General features: G+C 44.4%; 1 protein-coding gene across 2 annotated transcripts in view; it reads right to left on the reverse strand.

The window, feature by feature from the left end:
* POU6F1 (POU class 6 homeobox 1) overlaps positions 1 to 17,749 on the reverse strand; it is a 210,695-nt gene that overhangs the window by 54,008 nt on the left and 138,938 nt on the right. For both annotated transcript variants that reach the window (XM_086965833.1, XM_086965842.1), the window contains exons 7-8: positions 15,630 to 15,871; positions 12,549 to 12,677 (exon numbers count right to left, since the gene is read on the reverse strand). In XM_086965833.1, the coding sequence (XP_086821959.1) occupies positions 12,549 to 12,677; positions 15,630 to 15,871 (371 nt within the window). The remainder of the gene's footprint in view (positions 1 to 12,548; positions 12,678 to 15,629; positions 15,872 to 17,749) is intronic.

Consider the following 17,749-nt stretch of genomic DNA (forward strand, 5'->3'; position numbering starts at 1 on the left):
CCCTCTTGTCCCGCAGTTGACGAGCCAAGTGCTTGCCAATTTTATTCCCCTGTGAGTAGGAAATACGCTGCAGCCGAAGGAGGGCGAACTCTGCGCGGTTGTTATAATGGGTTTTTAATTTGCCCCTTACGGCAGTCAGAGGTCAAAGGGTCAATCTAGACGGATTGGTTTTGTGGGCTTGTTCTAAAACAGCCAGCTCCGCTTCCAGATCTTCCTGCTCTTTTCTCCTCAGCCTATTGAGGTTGGCATTGAGACTGAGGCAGGTGCCCTGCAGGGAGGCCTTACATGCATCCCAAGTGTTAAAGAGGGAAGTGTCCGAGGCCGGGTTAAGAGCCAGGAAGTCCCCTATCGCCTTACGCAGCTCTTTACAGGAGGTATCGTCCCGAACAAGGGCGGGCGGAATACCACTTTCTCGTCCCATCTCCTCCAGTCGGCCAGTGGAGCCCAAGCACCAGTAGGCTATGATCAGACACCGAAAGAGGGAATATGCTAGAATCACGGACATCCCCCCTGAGGGCCTGACTTATGAAGATATGATCAAGTCGGGAATAGGTACTATGTACATGAGAATAGAATGTGTAGTCCCGTGTGTGTGGGTGCAGGAATCGCCAGCTATCAATCAAACCAAGGTCACCAACCATACTCTGAGTATCCGCAGAAAAAACCCCAGTGCCCGCCCTCTGAGCTCTAGAACTGTCCAAGTCCCTGTCCCATATCATGTTAAAATCCCCCATCATAATCACATGCCCTTCAACAAAATCCCCCGCTCTGTCCAACAGATCTCGGAGAAATGCATTCTGCCCTGAATTGGGGACATACACCACCACAAACGTACAGCTCGTGCCATGAAGCACCCCCTTGACCATCAGCCGACGCCCCTCCTTGTCGCAGCTAATCCCCATAGGTTGGAAGTGTAGGGACGCTCGGAACATAAGTGCCACCCCTCTATGTTTAATAGCTGCAGAGGATCTGTAAATGAGCGGGAAATGCCTGTGACGTAATCGAAGCTCATCTTTACGCGCCAAGTGGGTCTCCTGGAGCCCCACAATATCTAATTGGTGATCGGAGATATATTTCCAAATTTTTTGGCGCTTCTGGGGTGAGTTGAGGCCCTTCACATTCCAAGTCCCAACACTAATCGGCATGGGAATTAATCAGACCCCACCCCTGCCTGTGCGTCCCGACAACCTGCCCACGTTCCCATCCCCCCAAAGGCGACCAAGCAGACCCCCAAGCCCCAATCAGCATCAGGTCTTCACAGAACACCGTAATCCTCACAGATCCCGGTAACCCAGGGACAGCGACAGCTCCCACCCAGGTAGCAAGCCCTCCCAGAGGGCAGACAGACAAGATCACAGTCACCGCAAATGAAGAAAGAGCGAAGCATTCCACACACTCATACCAGACGCCACCACCTAGCAACCCAACTCCCCCCCAGTCTCCCACAACCCCCCCCTCCAAAACCCCAAAGCATCCTCCCGCCTCCCCCCCCCCCCCCCCCCCCCCAAGACCAAAACCAAACCCAAAAGCAAACAAATGTACTTAGCAGTCCCAGTGGAGGGTAGTTCGTAAAAATCCTCCTGGGCGGGGGCCGGGGGACCATAGTCGGAATCCCAAGAGACCACGGACCGGGGTGTCTTCTCCAAAAGTACAGTCAAACCCACGGTACCTGAAGTCATGTGCCCCTCCGGCACCTACCAGCTAGCGGCTGAGAAATCAAGCAGCTCCTGAGCTTTGCTGGGAGGACGCCAATGTCGCCGAAGCCACAGAGGCCACCGCATCTCCCCTCTCCAGCAAGCTAGTCGAACGGTCAGGCCGTCTGGTGTCCAAATCCGGGCCTACCCTCTGCCAAGAGGAGGAGCGCCTGCGCCTCCGTGGCGGCGAGCCGCCTGCTTCCTGCGCGGGGGTTCCGTCGTCTATGCCCAGAAGATCCTTCGCCACTTGGAGAGAGCGAATCTGTGCTAGTCTGTTTTCCCATCGAAAGATGATGCGGAACGGGTGGCCCCATGAGTAGGAAATGCCTCGCTCCCGAAGGAAGGCAGTCACTGGGCGGAACTCCCGCCGTTTCTGCAGGGTCGATGCTGCCAGGTCTTGGTAGAGCTGCGGCCTGTGTTCTCGAAATTGCAGGGAAGTGATAGTCCGCGCCTTCCGCAAAATGCGTTCTTTTAGTTGGAAATCATGAACACAAACTAGTATGTCCGGAGGCGGCCCCCCTCTCCTCGGGAGCCCAACTCTATGCACCCTGTCCATTCTGATTTCCTGGACGTCATCGTCGCCCAACACCTGCAGGAAAAGGGCCTGAACATAGCCCCGCAAATCCCCCGCTTCTCCGTCCCACGGTACCGCGCGGATGCGGATGATGTTTCTGCGGGAACGGTTCTCCAGATCTTCCGTGTGAGATTGGAGATCCAGGTTCTGCTCCGTAAGCCGAATGATGTCTTGTTGTAACTGGTGGACATTGTTCGCCATACTTAAATCATGGTCCTCCAGGGTAGCCACCCGTTCCCTGATACCATCAACATCTCTCCGCACCTCACGGAGGTCCGATGCAAGTTGGGCGCGAAGCTCCGAAATATCTTCCTTAATGGAGGCAAAAAGCTCTGTAATAAAGGCCTTAGTCGCCGGGGCCTCATCATCCGATTTCTTGGGCGACGCGCTGGGTCCAGGGGACGCCGGTTGCTGAGTAGACTTCGCCGCACCATCTTTCCCAGGCTTCCCCTTGTTGCGGGAGGCGTTTGACATCGTGGCACTTCTCATGGGATGCTGCGTACCCCTAGCTCCAGGTGACGATTCCGGCACCCCAGTGATCCACCACCTCCCGTCGGCGCCTAATGTAGGTGCGCCACACAGGCCCCGCAATCAAATCCCATGCGGTAGCTCATTCAGGGTGGGCCCAACGCCGCTCCACGCACCTTCTCCTGCAGTCACAGTGGGAGAGCGCGGCAGTCCCCACACTAGGCCTCCCTAGGTGCCTGCGGCTACCGTTGTCGCGGTAGGGCAAGTTAGGGGCGAAAAGTCTATGCAGTCACCCACTCCGCTCCGTCATCAGAACCCGGCGGAAAGCGCCGGCTCCTCAGCTCCAGTAGGCCTCGCTCCGACGTGGCGTTTCCACAATCTCCAAATCCGTACCGGACCCCCAGCAATCCGTGAGGCCCAAAATCGTCCCGGGCCTCCTGTCAATGCTCCGCGACCGCCTCCGGAACGCTCCTTAGCAGCGCAGTAGAAACAGGCCCAGTCGCAACGCAAAGCCGGGGATCACAGGCCTGTTGGTCTCCAAAAGTCCCGGAAACCAGGTCGGCCCCGCCGGGACCGCACTCCTTGCCAAGGCACTCCGCACCACACCAGGAGAGAACGTCTCCCAGCGTTGCAACCCAGCCGGGACGGCCAGCAGAGAGCGGGAGGAGGGGAGGCAAGATGTCGACACTCCGCCTGAACACCCTTCCGGAGGCCTGCCGGCGGCCGCGGTCTCCCACTCCAACGCCGTCTCACACCTCCAACTCCTCGCCAGGAGATTCAGTAGGCAACAAAGCTGGGGCCACGGGTGTCGATGCCGCCGCTGCCCCGCCTCAAAGTGCTCGTGTAGGATCCGCGCCAGGGATCAAGAAGTCCAGCCCCTCAACACGCTAGGCCGGGGATTTCAGGGCCGCGTGGCGTCGCCGCTCCAGAGACCTCGTTCCGACCTCCAAAGGCCCCGTGTGCGACACCGGAGCTGGCCCCCCACTTCAGAGAGCCCAGTCAGTCCTAGTGGGACCGTAGAGCAAGCCGCTAAACGTGCTAAACAAGGCTAAGCTGGGCTCGGCGCCGGAGGGACTCAAAAAGACGTCTTACTCCGTCACCATCTCGGCCACGCCCCCTCATCGGCCTTTTTTAAAGAGCTCTTATAGGGCCCATAAGGTTTATCTAGGTATTGTTCAGACCAGGTAAATCTAACATATCTATTTGAAATTTAGATTTCAGCTCTCACGACTAGTGCTTGCTAATTACCAATTTGTCTGAAAGCCCTAGTTTTTAGCAGGATCAGGATTCTGAACTGTGAATTTAAACTGCAAATCCAATGCTTTGCCAGGTACATGTCAGCAGCAAAGAGCACCTGACATATCCGAGTAAGAAACGATCCAAAAATGAAGAATCACCTATGGAAATCAGTGCAATAACACTAACTTCCCCAATTATTCTATTTTCTCTGGCTACAATTTTTAACTGCCTGTTGTCTGTTAATGACACATCCCAGAATTACAGACGGCTCTGGCATTGGTAATTCTGGGTGCAAAATCATTGCATCAGGACCCATGCACTTGTAAAGATAGCCTTAGTGACAGTCCACTAACCTGCATCCTCTGGCCCACCAGTGAGTCACCACTCTCAATGCTAGATCCATGTCAGTTTGGCAGGAATAGTTTTAATGAAAGTACTCAATGTGGTCCAAACAAGACACTTTCAGAGAAAAGGTAATGGTGGCCAGTCACCAGGTCACGGCAAGAGAATGGTATTTTTTTTTTATTTTAGAAAAAAAAACTAGGAGAGGTACTGTTTCTGAAAATAAAAAGCAGAATAATCCTGAAGCGCTGCAAGTTTTTTCCCAGTGAGTGGTAAGTCAATGATTTGTTTTTCCTATTCACGACTACTATTGTTCACATGGGGTTAACAAGAGGAAAAAGTGGCAGAATCAAAAAGAGGACCCTAAAAAGTGCAGGTCTTTAAACATGCTAATGCCAGTGGACATTGGCAAATCGCCCATGGGCAACAGGTATCCGTCTGCAGAGCGAGCTTTGATGAGCAGATTTCAGCTATTCTATTGACAACAAAAGTATGAAGATTCAAGCATCTCTAGTCGAGTGCTGTATTGTATTGGAAATAATTCTGCCCTTTTCCACTAATTTCTTAACAGAGTTCTGACTCTTAGATTATGATAATTTTTATGAATTGGTTTTAAATAGTGAAGCTACAGGTTCCAACTGTGACACCCTGGCCGCAAAGCTGCACAAAACGTACTGCAGCTTGGATTTGTGATGGCTCAGAGCTATTATAGATATAGCTCTATCTTCCAGTCATGTTCCTGCTTCCCTGAAGTTAGCCTGAGTGATGCCTCTGATCACTAAACCCTTCATTGGATCCAGAACTGATCATTCTTTCATCTCTTGATGACTTGTGCCACTGTGTCAATAACTGTTGTAAACAGGGAGTTAGGTCCTGGGACGTACGGGCAGCTGGACCATATGTAAATCTTAGAAAAAACGCAGTGCTGTCCGTACAAATACTTTGCAACGTCTCCTTAATTAGAGAAACAAATCACCTATTGATTGAGGATTTGTATGGTATTTTTATTTATACCTTATGAATTATTGATTTTCAAACAACAAATAGTTTGACAAAAAAGACATCCCATATATACACCGTTATTCAAAAACTAAACAGTACAAAATTATGATACTACTACATAAAACATAAAGCAAAACATTTCATATGTACATTTCATTCTCCAATAGGCCTATTGGAGAATAGCACTCTTGAATGACTGAAACATTGATTCAGTGTATTCTTTTCTTTCACTGATTAATATTGTGCATGTTACTGATTCATCTGTTCTCCAGTTGATTTTCTCTTGATTTTTCTTAATTGTGTTCACCATTCCTTGATTGGAATTGCATCAATAATGTGGACATTTTGGTAATGTATATATGATATTGACCAAATTTGAATATTGTGCAAATGTACATATGAAATGTACATATGAAATGTTTTGCTTTATGTTTTATGTAGTAGTATCATAATTTTGTACTGTTTAGTTTTTGAATAACGGTGTATATATGGGATGTCTTTTTTGTCAAACTATTTGTTGTTTGAAAATCAATAATTCATAAGGTATAAATAAAAATACCATACAAATCCTCAATCAATAGGTGATTTGTTTCTCTAATTAAGGAGACGTTGCAAAGTATTTGTACTGACTGTGTCAATAACAACATTTCTGCCCTCTGATCCACTAGGATTTTTCATTAGACTTGGACACAGTGTACCATCAAATCCAAATAGATAGCTTGTCGGACTTGGAAGTAAGAGACTCTGCGTTGTTGGTAGTTATTCACTACTGGTCTTTAAGACTTTTTCAAATTATACTTCCTGCCTACACATCCTCGATCCTATCATGTTCTTCTGGAATTTCTCGGGACTCAATTCTATCCCCTTACTGAATCATTTGATTTCTGCCTTTATCTGAATGCTGATAACACTCAGATGGCCATTCAAATCTTCGGAAATGCTCAAATGGCAAAAAAACGACTTTTTGATCGTCTCACTAAGTTAATTGGTGGATGAGCGATAACCACCTAAAACAGAATGGCGATAAAACAGAAATCCTTTCACTATTGAAGCCATCTCGATTCTGCAAACTACATGTTTGGACTTTAGCTTAAGGCCCGAAACCAACACCTGTCCAAGAAGTGAAAAATTTGGGAGAACAAACAGACTTAGCCTCAACTCTATCCCCTCAGATCAATCCAGTAGTTAAATTAAGTGTCTTTTCAACTTGTTTAGGTGAGACTGATTATACACTTTTTGAATTTGTATCTTACTGTCTGGAATACTGCATGCCAATATACTTCGACATTCCAGACTTCTTGGTCCATTGGTTTAAGTTAGTCCAGAACTACGCAGGTATACTGTTTCTTGGCCTACATTCAAAGAACCGTATTACTTCTGCCTTGACTTCTTTACACTGACTGCCTGTAGGAAACCTCATACTTTTCTAGTCTGTGCACCTCGTTCAAACGGCATGTTTACATTTCCACCATTCTCCTCTTACCAAGTGCTTTCAATGGTACCACCCCTCCTGATACCTACCCCTTAATGTCAAGCCTACTTAGGATTCCCAAGTTTTGCTTAAAGAACTTCTGTGGAATAGATTTTTCAGTGGCTGGAGCCAACTAGTGGACTCAGCTGCTGCATTATCCATGCAAGACAAGCTCGGCAAAATGCTGAAAGCTTCCTTTGTTTACAATCCTTGAAGCACCTCCTTTTTCATTAAAATTAAATATTTTTGACTCTGTGTGTTTCCAGTGCCAAGATACCCCTGTGATTGAACGACTGTGCAAATAAATAAATAAGGTTCCACCATGGGAAACAAAACATCTGCCTGGATTGACAAGTGTCCTGCATGTGCCAGTCCATAAATGAGTGCTGTGTACACACAGTTTCTGTCCATGAGACGCTCTGGCTTAAAACTCCAAACTGTTTAGGTTTATTCAGTTATGGCCCCAATTCATCAAATATTCTGCTGATTCGTGGTTCAATTACTGCCAAACAGCTAAAGCCAATGTGACATAAAGTATCTGGAATTAGAGCCCCAACATTGTTGAATTCACAGCATTTCCACTTTTGTATGGCAACCATAAAATACTGAAGCAGTCACGCTTAGCACTTACACTACTTATGGGGATATGACTGCAGTTACCCCGAGCAGGACCAGTTCAACAAAAACATTTCATAATTCTTTAGATTTTGTATCCCATGTAGGTAGCATCTTTGCACTGTTTCGCTAATTTTAGCTAGGCAAATAGAGACACCAATTAATTATTGATACAATTATTATGCACAAATAAATGATTCAGTGTGTATTGCATACCTTTGATGGAGGTCTCCGATATATTAAAGTGAATATTAGCTTCAGGTATAGTCATAATATAATCAGTCAGTCAATGGCCTGATTCACAGAACTAACTTACGACAAAATCCCAAACTTACTACTCTTGGTATTCACAGAATGCACTTACGACTGTCCTAAATTTACGTCCGCACTCGGGCTGGAATTTCCGCACCCCCACACCCGGAGTGGAAGCTCCACACCAGGAGCGGAATTTCCACCATCGGGCCGGAATCTCCGCTTCCGGGCCGGAATATCCACAATCTGGTGTTAATTGACTATATCTGATGCAATGTGGGTATTCCGGCCTGGAAGCGAAGATTCCGGCCCGATGGTAGAAATTCCGCTCCGGGTGTGGAGCTTCCACTCCGGGTGTGGCGCTTCAACTCCGGGTGCGAATCTTACACTCCGGGTGCGGAAATTCTGGCCCGAGTGCGGACGTAAACTTAGGACAGTCGTAAGTGCATTCTGTAAATACCATGTGTAGTAAGTTTTAGGATTTTGTGGTAAATTAGTTCTGTGAATCGGGCCCAAAATCATTATTTTGACCTAAAAGGCCATAAAAGAGCAACATGAATACATAAATGCAAAATATATAACACAGAGCATATCAAGGAGAGAAAAATGATACAACTAAATGTATTACGGTAAAACCAGGATACAATATGTTAAAATGTTAAGTACACAGTAGCATTAGTAGGACACCCTTTTCTGCCTTGACCTCCGTAGCTCAGACGTGGGTCCCAGAGCCTCCACACCACTGGAGTCAAGCTAGCCGGGCTGATGAGAGGTGTTACCTCGAAACCGGTCCGGTCCTCGGATGCTTGATTCCGGTCTGGGAAAGATATGGCTGTTGTAGTTCGGACTGGACTGTTCCCATGGGGCACAGGGTCAGAGCTGATTTGCATAAAGCCATTATCTAACCCAGGGTGGTGTGGAGTGCAAAAAACGATGGATTTAGGCCCAGATCCTTGTACTGGGGTGAATGTAAGACATTGATCTACATTCTGTCCATCAAATTGTTTTTTGTAATTTTCTCCCTGAGTGTACTGGGGTAGCTCAGAAGTGGGTCACAGAGCCTCCACACCACTGGAGTCAAGCTAGCCGGGCTGATGAGAGGTGTTACCTTGAAACCAGTCCGGTCCTCGGATGCTTGATTCCGGTCTGGGAAAGATATGGCTGTTGTAGTTCGGACTGGACTGTTCCAATGGGGCACAGGGTCAGAGCTGATTTGCATAAAGCCATTATCTAACCCAGGGTGGTGTGGAGTGCAAAAAACGATGGATTTAGGCCCAGATCCTTGTACTGGGGTGAATGTAAGACATTGATCTACATTCTGTCCATCAAATTGTTTTTTGTAATTTTGACCTCCACATAGACATCATATACCTTGAGACTGCAAGGACAATGGACTGACTTAATTTGCTTCTGAGTATTGTAAGGGCGATGCTGTAATTCCTCAGTCCCAAATTACAACAAAGTGGCAAAAATAATATAATCATAATTATGACTGTTCATGTTCTCTCTTTCTCTTCTCTGTACAACTAGACTCAGGGTCTGCCTTATTAGCATTGGTTTTGTATGAATTTAGATTCCTAAACTGCAGACCGCAGCACCGTGTCCATATTCAGTAAGCATGAAAAAGTATTTTTTAATATACTGCTAGAATACACAAAGCCTTTAGAATCTAAACACTAACCAAATTCTCTACTAGACATGCATAACCAAACAATAACCAAACAACAGACAATGTCAAACGATGATTCCTCTATTAAGGTTGATGGCATTTCTGGCTCCAAATGTAAAAGCGCCCAAATAGACAAGGCTCTACAATGTGTTAACAATTGAGGTTGGAGTAATACACATGCAAATTATATAACATAAATAAACTTATCACATGGTAAATGAACTATAGGAATGAGACACAAACAAAACAGATGCTCTAAATACTGAGGTCTATGCATGGCTGGGGATACACCTTTTGCCAATCTTTGAAACAAAGGTAAAAGAGGTAAAAGGAGACTTGGTGCAGCAACATCCCACAGTGGAATGGGATTGATTAGCACAACTGTACTTAATCCCCCATTAGGTAACCCAGTGACAACAGAGATGTTTCTATCATGCCAATAGACACTCCAATTTTTATCTGGTAGGCATATTATTTCTTAATCTGACACCTTGCATTGCATCACTCTGTACTACTGTTTTATCAGCCTGTATCCTTTTTTACATTTAGCTCTTCAAGGGTTTGGTATTCAAACTACTTCTTATACGCTGTGATTTTTTTATGTTCTGTACACTTTCTTCTTTTTAATTTGTGTTCACTAAATGCCAGAGGCCAAAAGTGTTAATAAACTTGAACAAAGATGTTATTTACCAGAATGAGAGGTGCAGCAGAATTACATGACACATAGCTTTATTCACCATTCACATGTTTAACACTTTGTCTACCACAACAGCTCCCTATTTGTTGCCGTGGGGGTAACGGAAGAGCAGTTAGAGGAAACTACGAAAAGTAAAGAGGGGCCGAAGACCCCTGCTAGCTTTCTGTTCCTGGAGCTGCCATAATGGCAGATAACTTTGGAACCCCTGGCAGAAGTGCTAGGGGTAGCAAAGGGGAAAATAGGGACAACAACTGCAAGCCCTGGAACTAGGGGCAATAACTCCAAGCCCTAGTTACCCTTATTTAACGTCAATGAATGAGCCTCAACCAGTGCGCCTCGGTTGTTCGACCTCTGGTCCAAAGCCTAACAAGGTCTTATTGGATTACTGGCTCAGGGGATTTGGAAATAGTCCTTCACGATTTCTTTGAAGCCCAAAGATTCCTGTGTTACTTAGCTTTGGCTTTATTTTCGCAGTTTATTCTCTCTCCATCAGAAAATCCAATGCTCTCCGAGTTTGTCACCCAAGGCATATACTATGACAACAATGGAAATCAAATTTTCATCTTAATATATGAAACACTGGAAAACTATCCCATTGCGATGGTATTAACAGGCAGTACGGAGGGTTCTTGGATGTATGGGTGCAGGTTCCAACGCCACGAAAAGAAACATTATTAGCAGTGTAAAAGGCTTTCACAAAGTCACACAGATTGTGGTCAGTTTCGTAGGCCACATCTAGAATATTGTATGCTAAAAGTTCTGGAAGCTCACTCTTTAAAAAGCAAAAACAATGTTGCTAGGCACAGCCAGGTTTCTTATTTTATCAGGTGGCCACTGTTAAAACAGATCAGGCCAACACATGAGTGTTGAGCGAATCTTCTTCAGAAGTGCTGCAAACACTAATAAGGAACAGAAGAGAAGGTCCACTGTACTGATTTGTGTCTTATCACTCACATCAAGAGCACTTTGTCTAGTTCTGCAGGTCACACAGTGTTGTGTCCGATTCTCGAATACAGTCTGGCCATCATCAAGAGTAATATGTCCTGTGCAGGAGGACACATGTAGAGTATTGATTCCAATTCTCCTTGACTCTCAACTGTACCTTGTCCTGTTCTGTGGACCAAACCTGGACTTATGCATCGAGTTCAGCAAATCTAAAACATTGTGTCCATTGCGTGAGGCCTCATCTGGAGTGCTGTGACCTATTCTGAAAGCCACGCCTAGAGTATTTTGTCTAGTCCGGGAGTGCACCTGGGTATCCTGAAGATTTTCAAACTAGGTAAATACCATACTGGTGATTACACAATGACAAATCATTATTTTGTTGGATAGTTATATTGACTAATACTGCCTCATAAAATTGACAACCAGTTACAATTTCTGGGCTAAATATTACATTCTCCATACTGAGAATTAAAAAATAGAAAAGTATACATTTTAAAAACTGCATCACAAAAAAATATATTTTGCATAAAGAAAGAAGAAATAGGTCCCTCCAAACAACCAAGAAAACAGGGCACACCATGGTAGTTAATGAAACGAAAACCAGGAGGATGAATGAAAAGGGATGTGAAAAGAATTTGGGCAAAATTGCTAGGTCCTTATTATAAATCGACTTGAATAGTATCCGCTCCAGATACATGTAAATGGTCCAGTGTCCCTGAACATAAAATTCCTAGGTGCACTAATACGGGGCCTGGTTTTACCAGGAATGAAACCGCATCAGTACAAACACCTCCAGGCACAGGTCATTCATGCATCATTCCCCAAAGCAGCACCTGAGCCTGCCCTCCCCCATCATCCTTCCGAGTCCCAAGGCAGCGACACTCATTTGACCCCGGACTCTCATTTACCACCTGCAAATTAGGAATAAAGGCAACCGTAAGGAAACAGACCTAGTAAGCCCAGGTCCAACTTGTTATTCTTCATTCCACCAATAAAACTTGTAATGTCCACAAACTGGAGGGAGCTGCAGACCGTAATCAGTAATTCCAGCCTCTGTATCTCCCGGCTAAACTCTAAGCAACTCATAATGCGGCCCTCGTTCTAGATCAGTGGTTCTTAACTTTTGACGTATGAGGACACACACTGAATCATTACTGGAATCCAGGGAACACCACAGAGTATTTATTGGGAGCCAAGGACCCCCAGCCTAACAATTCCTATGATTCGAACTTCAAAACAATACACAAAAATACAAAAACAAGTACACACCAAATGCTCAAAATATTAAAATATTTTGTTGAATTCACAATCAAATACAGAAAAGTTCCCACATTTTCATTTTTGCTTTTTATTTGAATATACTTATTATTTTAATATTATTTAATTGTGTAAAAGGCGTGGACGTCATAGGTCCCTGGACCTAATGGTAAAAACCACTGGTCTAAATTGGTAATGGCAATGAGAAGAACTAGTATTAAATGTAAGAAGAAATGTAAAAAGAGCATTTACTGCAGCTATATTTAACATTACACCTTCACATGACACTCTCCAGCACGCAGCTCTTTCCTGCTGTAGCTTACCTGTCCCTGTGCATTAGTGATTATCTGTCCGGTGATCCCTTGCATGCCAGGTATGGCACTAGCGATAAGCGGGCTTGCGGTAAGAGAACCAAGGAGCTGTGTCTGACTCCCGAATGGAGCAGCACTGATCTGTGAATCAAGAAACAGAAGGCAGATGAGTGAAAGGACAACTCTGTTTGGCCATGTCAAGCTAGTGAGTCAAAAAATGTAGTAATTCCGAAAAACTGTCTGGATTTTATTATTAAGTGGGTTGACAAGCCCTACTCTAGGGAAGGTCCAGCTTTAAGGCAGGGTGCATAATGAAAAGGGGATGTTTTATTTACAGATAGTAAAACTTCTGTATATAGAGATTAAGAAATCATCTCCAAAACAACGCAGTGAGTCAATGGCAAAGCCATGATTAGGAATGGGATCGACAAACAATGATTTAGCGACTATGCCACATCGGCTTCCAATTCAAATAATACTGTTCATGCGCAAAATGTTTGTTCATTCTTAAGGACTCGTTTTTTTTAATATGGTGACCAAAACGAGAGAGAAGGATGTCGAGGGGCAGATAGCGATTGCAAACCTTCATGATGTCATGAGATTCCATCAGTGAAAATATAACTCTTTTAATGATTTAAAAAGGGAGCGACTTCAGTTGCAGACAGTATTAAGAGTATTAAAAGCTGAATATTGAAATAATCAAATGAGAAATGTAATGACTTCATTTGCCGCAATGCTCTGGGGCCTTAATAAAGGCACACACTTGTGATAAGGTATGTGCGGCTTTGGCTGAATGAAGCTACAACTGTGTTAGTCGTACAGGAATTTCCATAGGATCACACAATATGGTCAAGTGGGAAAGTCAAGATTAGTACAAAGGTATCACGCCTGCTTTATCAAAAATGTAGCTACAAAAATACATGATCAAATCTCAAGAAAGACAAATATAATAACCTTTCCTTGGTGTGCCTGAAGTTGAACACTTGTGTATTCTCTCCCGCAACGAGTGCACCAAACATAGAAGACATTTATAACCATGCTGTCCTGATGCTTATCCAAATTGTTGTTCATATGCTATGACTGTGTACTGTCCTGTAGCATGAACAGCACCTCTAAGCACAGCATCCTTAAAGATCATACCAACTAACGCCTCAGTAGGGTGCAGAACTCGCTCTGTGTCAGACACTTCCCCTGTGACATACACATATATGCTTACTCGTCCATTTCAACAGTGAGATAGGACTAGGTGATGGACAAAGCGTGCATTTGGAGGTTGGTTCCTTCCTAATGAGTGAGCCCCAGCAGTAAGCAATGGACTACTCGATGGCATGTACTGCATCTGGAGAATCCATCTCATGGGTGGGGGGAGTTGAAAAAAATCACAATAAGGGAAGTCTCAGACTCACAGTTCCGTATGTACGGAAAGAAGGCTGTTTTTCAGGCCTTTTGCAGTATGTCGGCATTACCAGTAGATGTAGCCCTATGAATGCCTTACTTTACCTTGCCGAAGTGCCAGGCCTGCCAATTTCAGTTTGTCATTTACTCTGTCACAAATTTCTCTTTGGATAAAAGGATTTATTTAGTGATTTCAAAGGAGAGAGAGGGCCTAAATGGTCCCAAGTACTACGCTGCTCTGGGCCTGTCTCCATTTTTTTTAAGACGTCACACAACATATATTTACATATATGAACAGTTTAATTTATTTAGCTCCTAGTCCTCACTACTCACACTTTCAGTGCAAGAAATAGCGCTCCATGTGCCAATGACTTGCGCCTCTATCAATGTTCTGTTGCAGTTCCATTCTGAAAAGAGTTGGAAGTGACCAAGTTGAAATCTAATGAAAATATTGTGCTAGAAAAGTTAAAAATAAGTGCGTACATCCACTTCATTAATGCGTATAGTGGAGGACACTGGAATTTTGCTAATCTGTGGCTTCAACGCGTTTATGCATGATAATGGATTTGCCTCACGTTCCATCTAATCCACAACTTTCTGCATACTTTGCATATTTTAGCCAAAAAACTGTTTCTAGCTAAAATGGATAAAAAGTGAAAAGAAAATACTGCCACACATATTGTAGGCCTTTTATCACACAGAGGCAGCTCTCATTTCATTGCAGACTGCTGCATTTAGTAGTTTAACTGATATTAATATGGTGAAATGTTTGCACATATTGTATTAACATGTAACAACTACAAATTAGTAAAGCAGCATTGCTTCACCACCCAAATAAATTCTTGCTGCATAATTTAGTCAACCCTGCCACATAATTGGTCTCACCTGCTGCGTAATTCTAGTGGGGCTACATATAGTTTACCTAATATGTATCACCATGTGTCCAACCTGAAAGGTGCAATATGTCTGCACACACAGAAAGTAACTTTTCATTCATAGAAAACTGCAAAATGTAAAACGAATTTAGATTTGGCACACCAGCACTGAAGAGCCACAGTTCACTTCAATTTTAACATTAACTATACTCGTCGCACTTGGCACACAGGCATGTAAAGCCATGCTTAATTTTGGTGCTATTGAACCATTAATGCATGCCCCTGATTCATTTATATAATGATGGTTGATTATCCTACGTTTCAGATCAATCAGATCATGTATAACCGCTCTCCTCTCTTCGTCTTCTTCTTCTTCTTTTCTCCAATTAACAGGCAATTTCTCAGGCATAATCCTTGTGTCCTGATGATGATTCCCCTATCTTAAAAGGGCTCGAAACGTGACGACTTGAGTGTCTTGACTTTACTTCTTTATGTTGTATTTTTTATAAGCAAACATACTTTGCAAAGGTGGCTCGTTGATTGTTTATGTAGTTTTTAGGCACACACGTGTAATATGCCTAAGGTTTGTAAATCTCATGATTTCCCTAGTTCTTTCTGTCCACTGATTTTTCCACCCTCATGGTTCACAAATATTGTTTGTTTAATTAAATGATTTAATCTCCAATTGGAGCTTACAAACATAGACATCATTGCATTTCTGTGTTTTATTGTTTATATAGCACTTCTTTTGGAAGGGACCTTTGTTCTTGTTGTAGATACAACAGTTTGAGCAGAACTTCAGACTGAAGAATAGTATACTTACTATTGTTGGATTAAAAGCAAACCCTGCTGACTGAAGGGCAAACTGCGCCTGCGCTTCCGCTGGTTTCTGCATCATCGCTGTCACCTGGGGCTGGATCACAGGGGGCACTGACAGTAGGGGGGGCTGCTGTTGGACTGCTGGCTGTGGTTGTGGCGCCTGCTGCACCTGGAAGACCTGGGGTGGCTGGATGGTCTGCGGGGCCTGCACAGCAGCCTGGATGTTGGTGTTCAGCACAGAGGCAGCTGTCAACAGGGTGCAAGGAAAACATAAGCCCAAACAGCGTCGCAGAATGCATAATACAGTTCACTCTTCTGGTCAGGGCCACAGTTAGCAGTTTACTTAATTCATTAATGATTCAAGCCATTGAGCTTAATGAAACACCTGATTTACGTACACTTAACAAATACATGGCTTCACTCAAGAGTTTCCACAGGCAGGTAGGCTTACACTGAGAATCGGAGATTTCCCAACAGAATCCTACCTCTGAAAAAGCAACAGCCCTGAAATACATATAGAAAGTGACAGACCATATTTCGAATAATTGATACAGAAAGAGCACTGATTTCCAGGCTCAGGAGACTGAGGAGAGCCCTCGCTGTACTAACACTCTTGCTCGCTAGGACTACAGGTAAAATACAACTTGTATAAGTAAAAACAACTCAAACAGGAAAAAGAAAAGTTCAAAACAACAATAAAAAACAACATAAAAGAAAAAATAGGCATATATTTTTTTAAGACGTCGCCTCAGACCCTTCTTTGCACGTTCTAGCCCAACATACTAGGGGTTCCCACATGGATTAATTTCACCAAGAGCATCATGTTCCAACTGAGGGCTTTAATATCACAATACAATCCATTCCATTCCATTCGAGGAAGTATGTTATTGTTATGTTATGTTATCTTAACCCTTTCGCTGCGGCGGCTATTCCACCGCAGCGCTAACAGGGCGGGGCGGCCGCGCGGCGGCCGCATGCTGGTGATAGAACCGCTCCGTCACCAGCCGCGGTTGAGCTGTGCTCGTGACGGAGCGGTTCCGTCATGGCCCGCTCGTTCAATAGAACGCGCCGCGCAGGTGCGAAATGACGGCCGGGCCATGACGGATCCGCTCCGTCATCAGCACAGCCCAACCGTAGCTGATGACGGAGCGGTTCCGTCATCAGCAGGGGAGGGGTTAAATACATTTATATCGTGCTCAGCTACTCCGTGGAGTGTCCCGGCGCATGCAAAGGTAAAGGCAGACAGAACCAAAGATGGCTAAAACAAGAAGGTTTTAAGATGTTTTTTGAACAACACAGGATCCTGAATGGTCCGAAGCGCCCAGGGAAGGGCATTCCAGGCAACGCTAAGATCCTAACAAGCGAGCAGCCCCCAAGCCTATGGTGCCTAAATCTGGGGGTCTGCATCAGGAGTTCAGAGGAGGATCTCAACTGTCTAGCCGGGGAATAGTTCACTCCATTAAACAATTTAGAAAGAAGCACCAAAGTACAAAGGTTTGCGAAACTAAAGCCAAAGAATAAGTGTGTGCTCCTACCATTAAGGTGTGTGTATCTAACCTTTGACAGTTAGTTACCGTCGTTGAGAAAGGTGTTAGATCCCCAGCCCAATTGAGTAATAAAATGTTCATTATAGATTTTCAAAAAGAACACATAATGAATCAAATATTCTAATCAGATAATATATGCTCCAAAACGACTGAGATAATTGCGGCTTTTCCACAACAATCAAGCATTTCTAAGCTTTTTCCTTGCAGACAAAAAAATAGAAAGAAAATGAGAATTAGTTCGTATTACCTGGAGTGCTAAACAGTACTTCACTGCATGTGTCTTTCCTTAAACCTGGCAATCGTTTTTGTTGAACTAAAAGCATATTTGGCTTTCTGTACATATGCTAGAGGTGGGCACAAACTGTGCAAAAGATATAAAAGTCAAAAACCACATTATGCAGCGAGGCAAAAGCATAGTCCATTGGCTCAGCTTCAGCCGTTTAGCAGGAAGGACAAGGCCTGGGTATGGCTTTGCGATCAGAAACCATTTCGGGCAATTAAGAACTATTGACATTAGGTAAGTCAGTCCTTTGTTGCAGCAAGGTTTAGCTGCATAATGTTAAAATAAAACATGCAC

Source organism: Lissotriton vulgaris, chromosome 1_1, assembly GCF_964263255.1.
Source record: "Lissotriton vulgaris chromosome 1_1, aLisVul1.2, whole genome shotgun sequence".
Lineage (NCBI taxonomy): Eukaryota > Metazoa > Chordata > Amphibia > Caudata > Salamandridae > Lissotriton > Lissotriton vulgaris.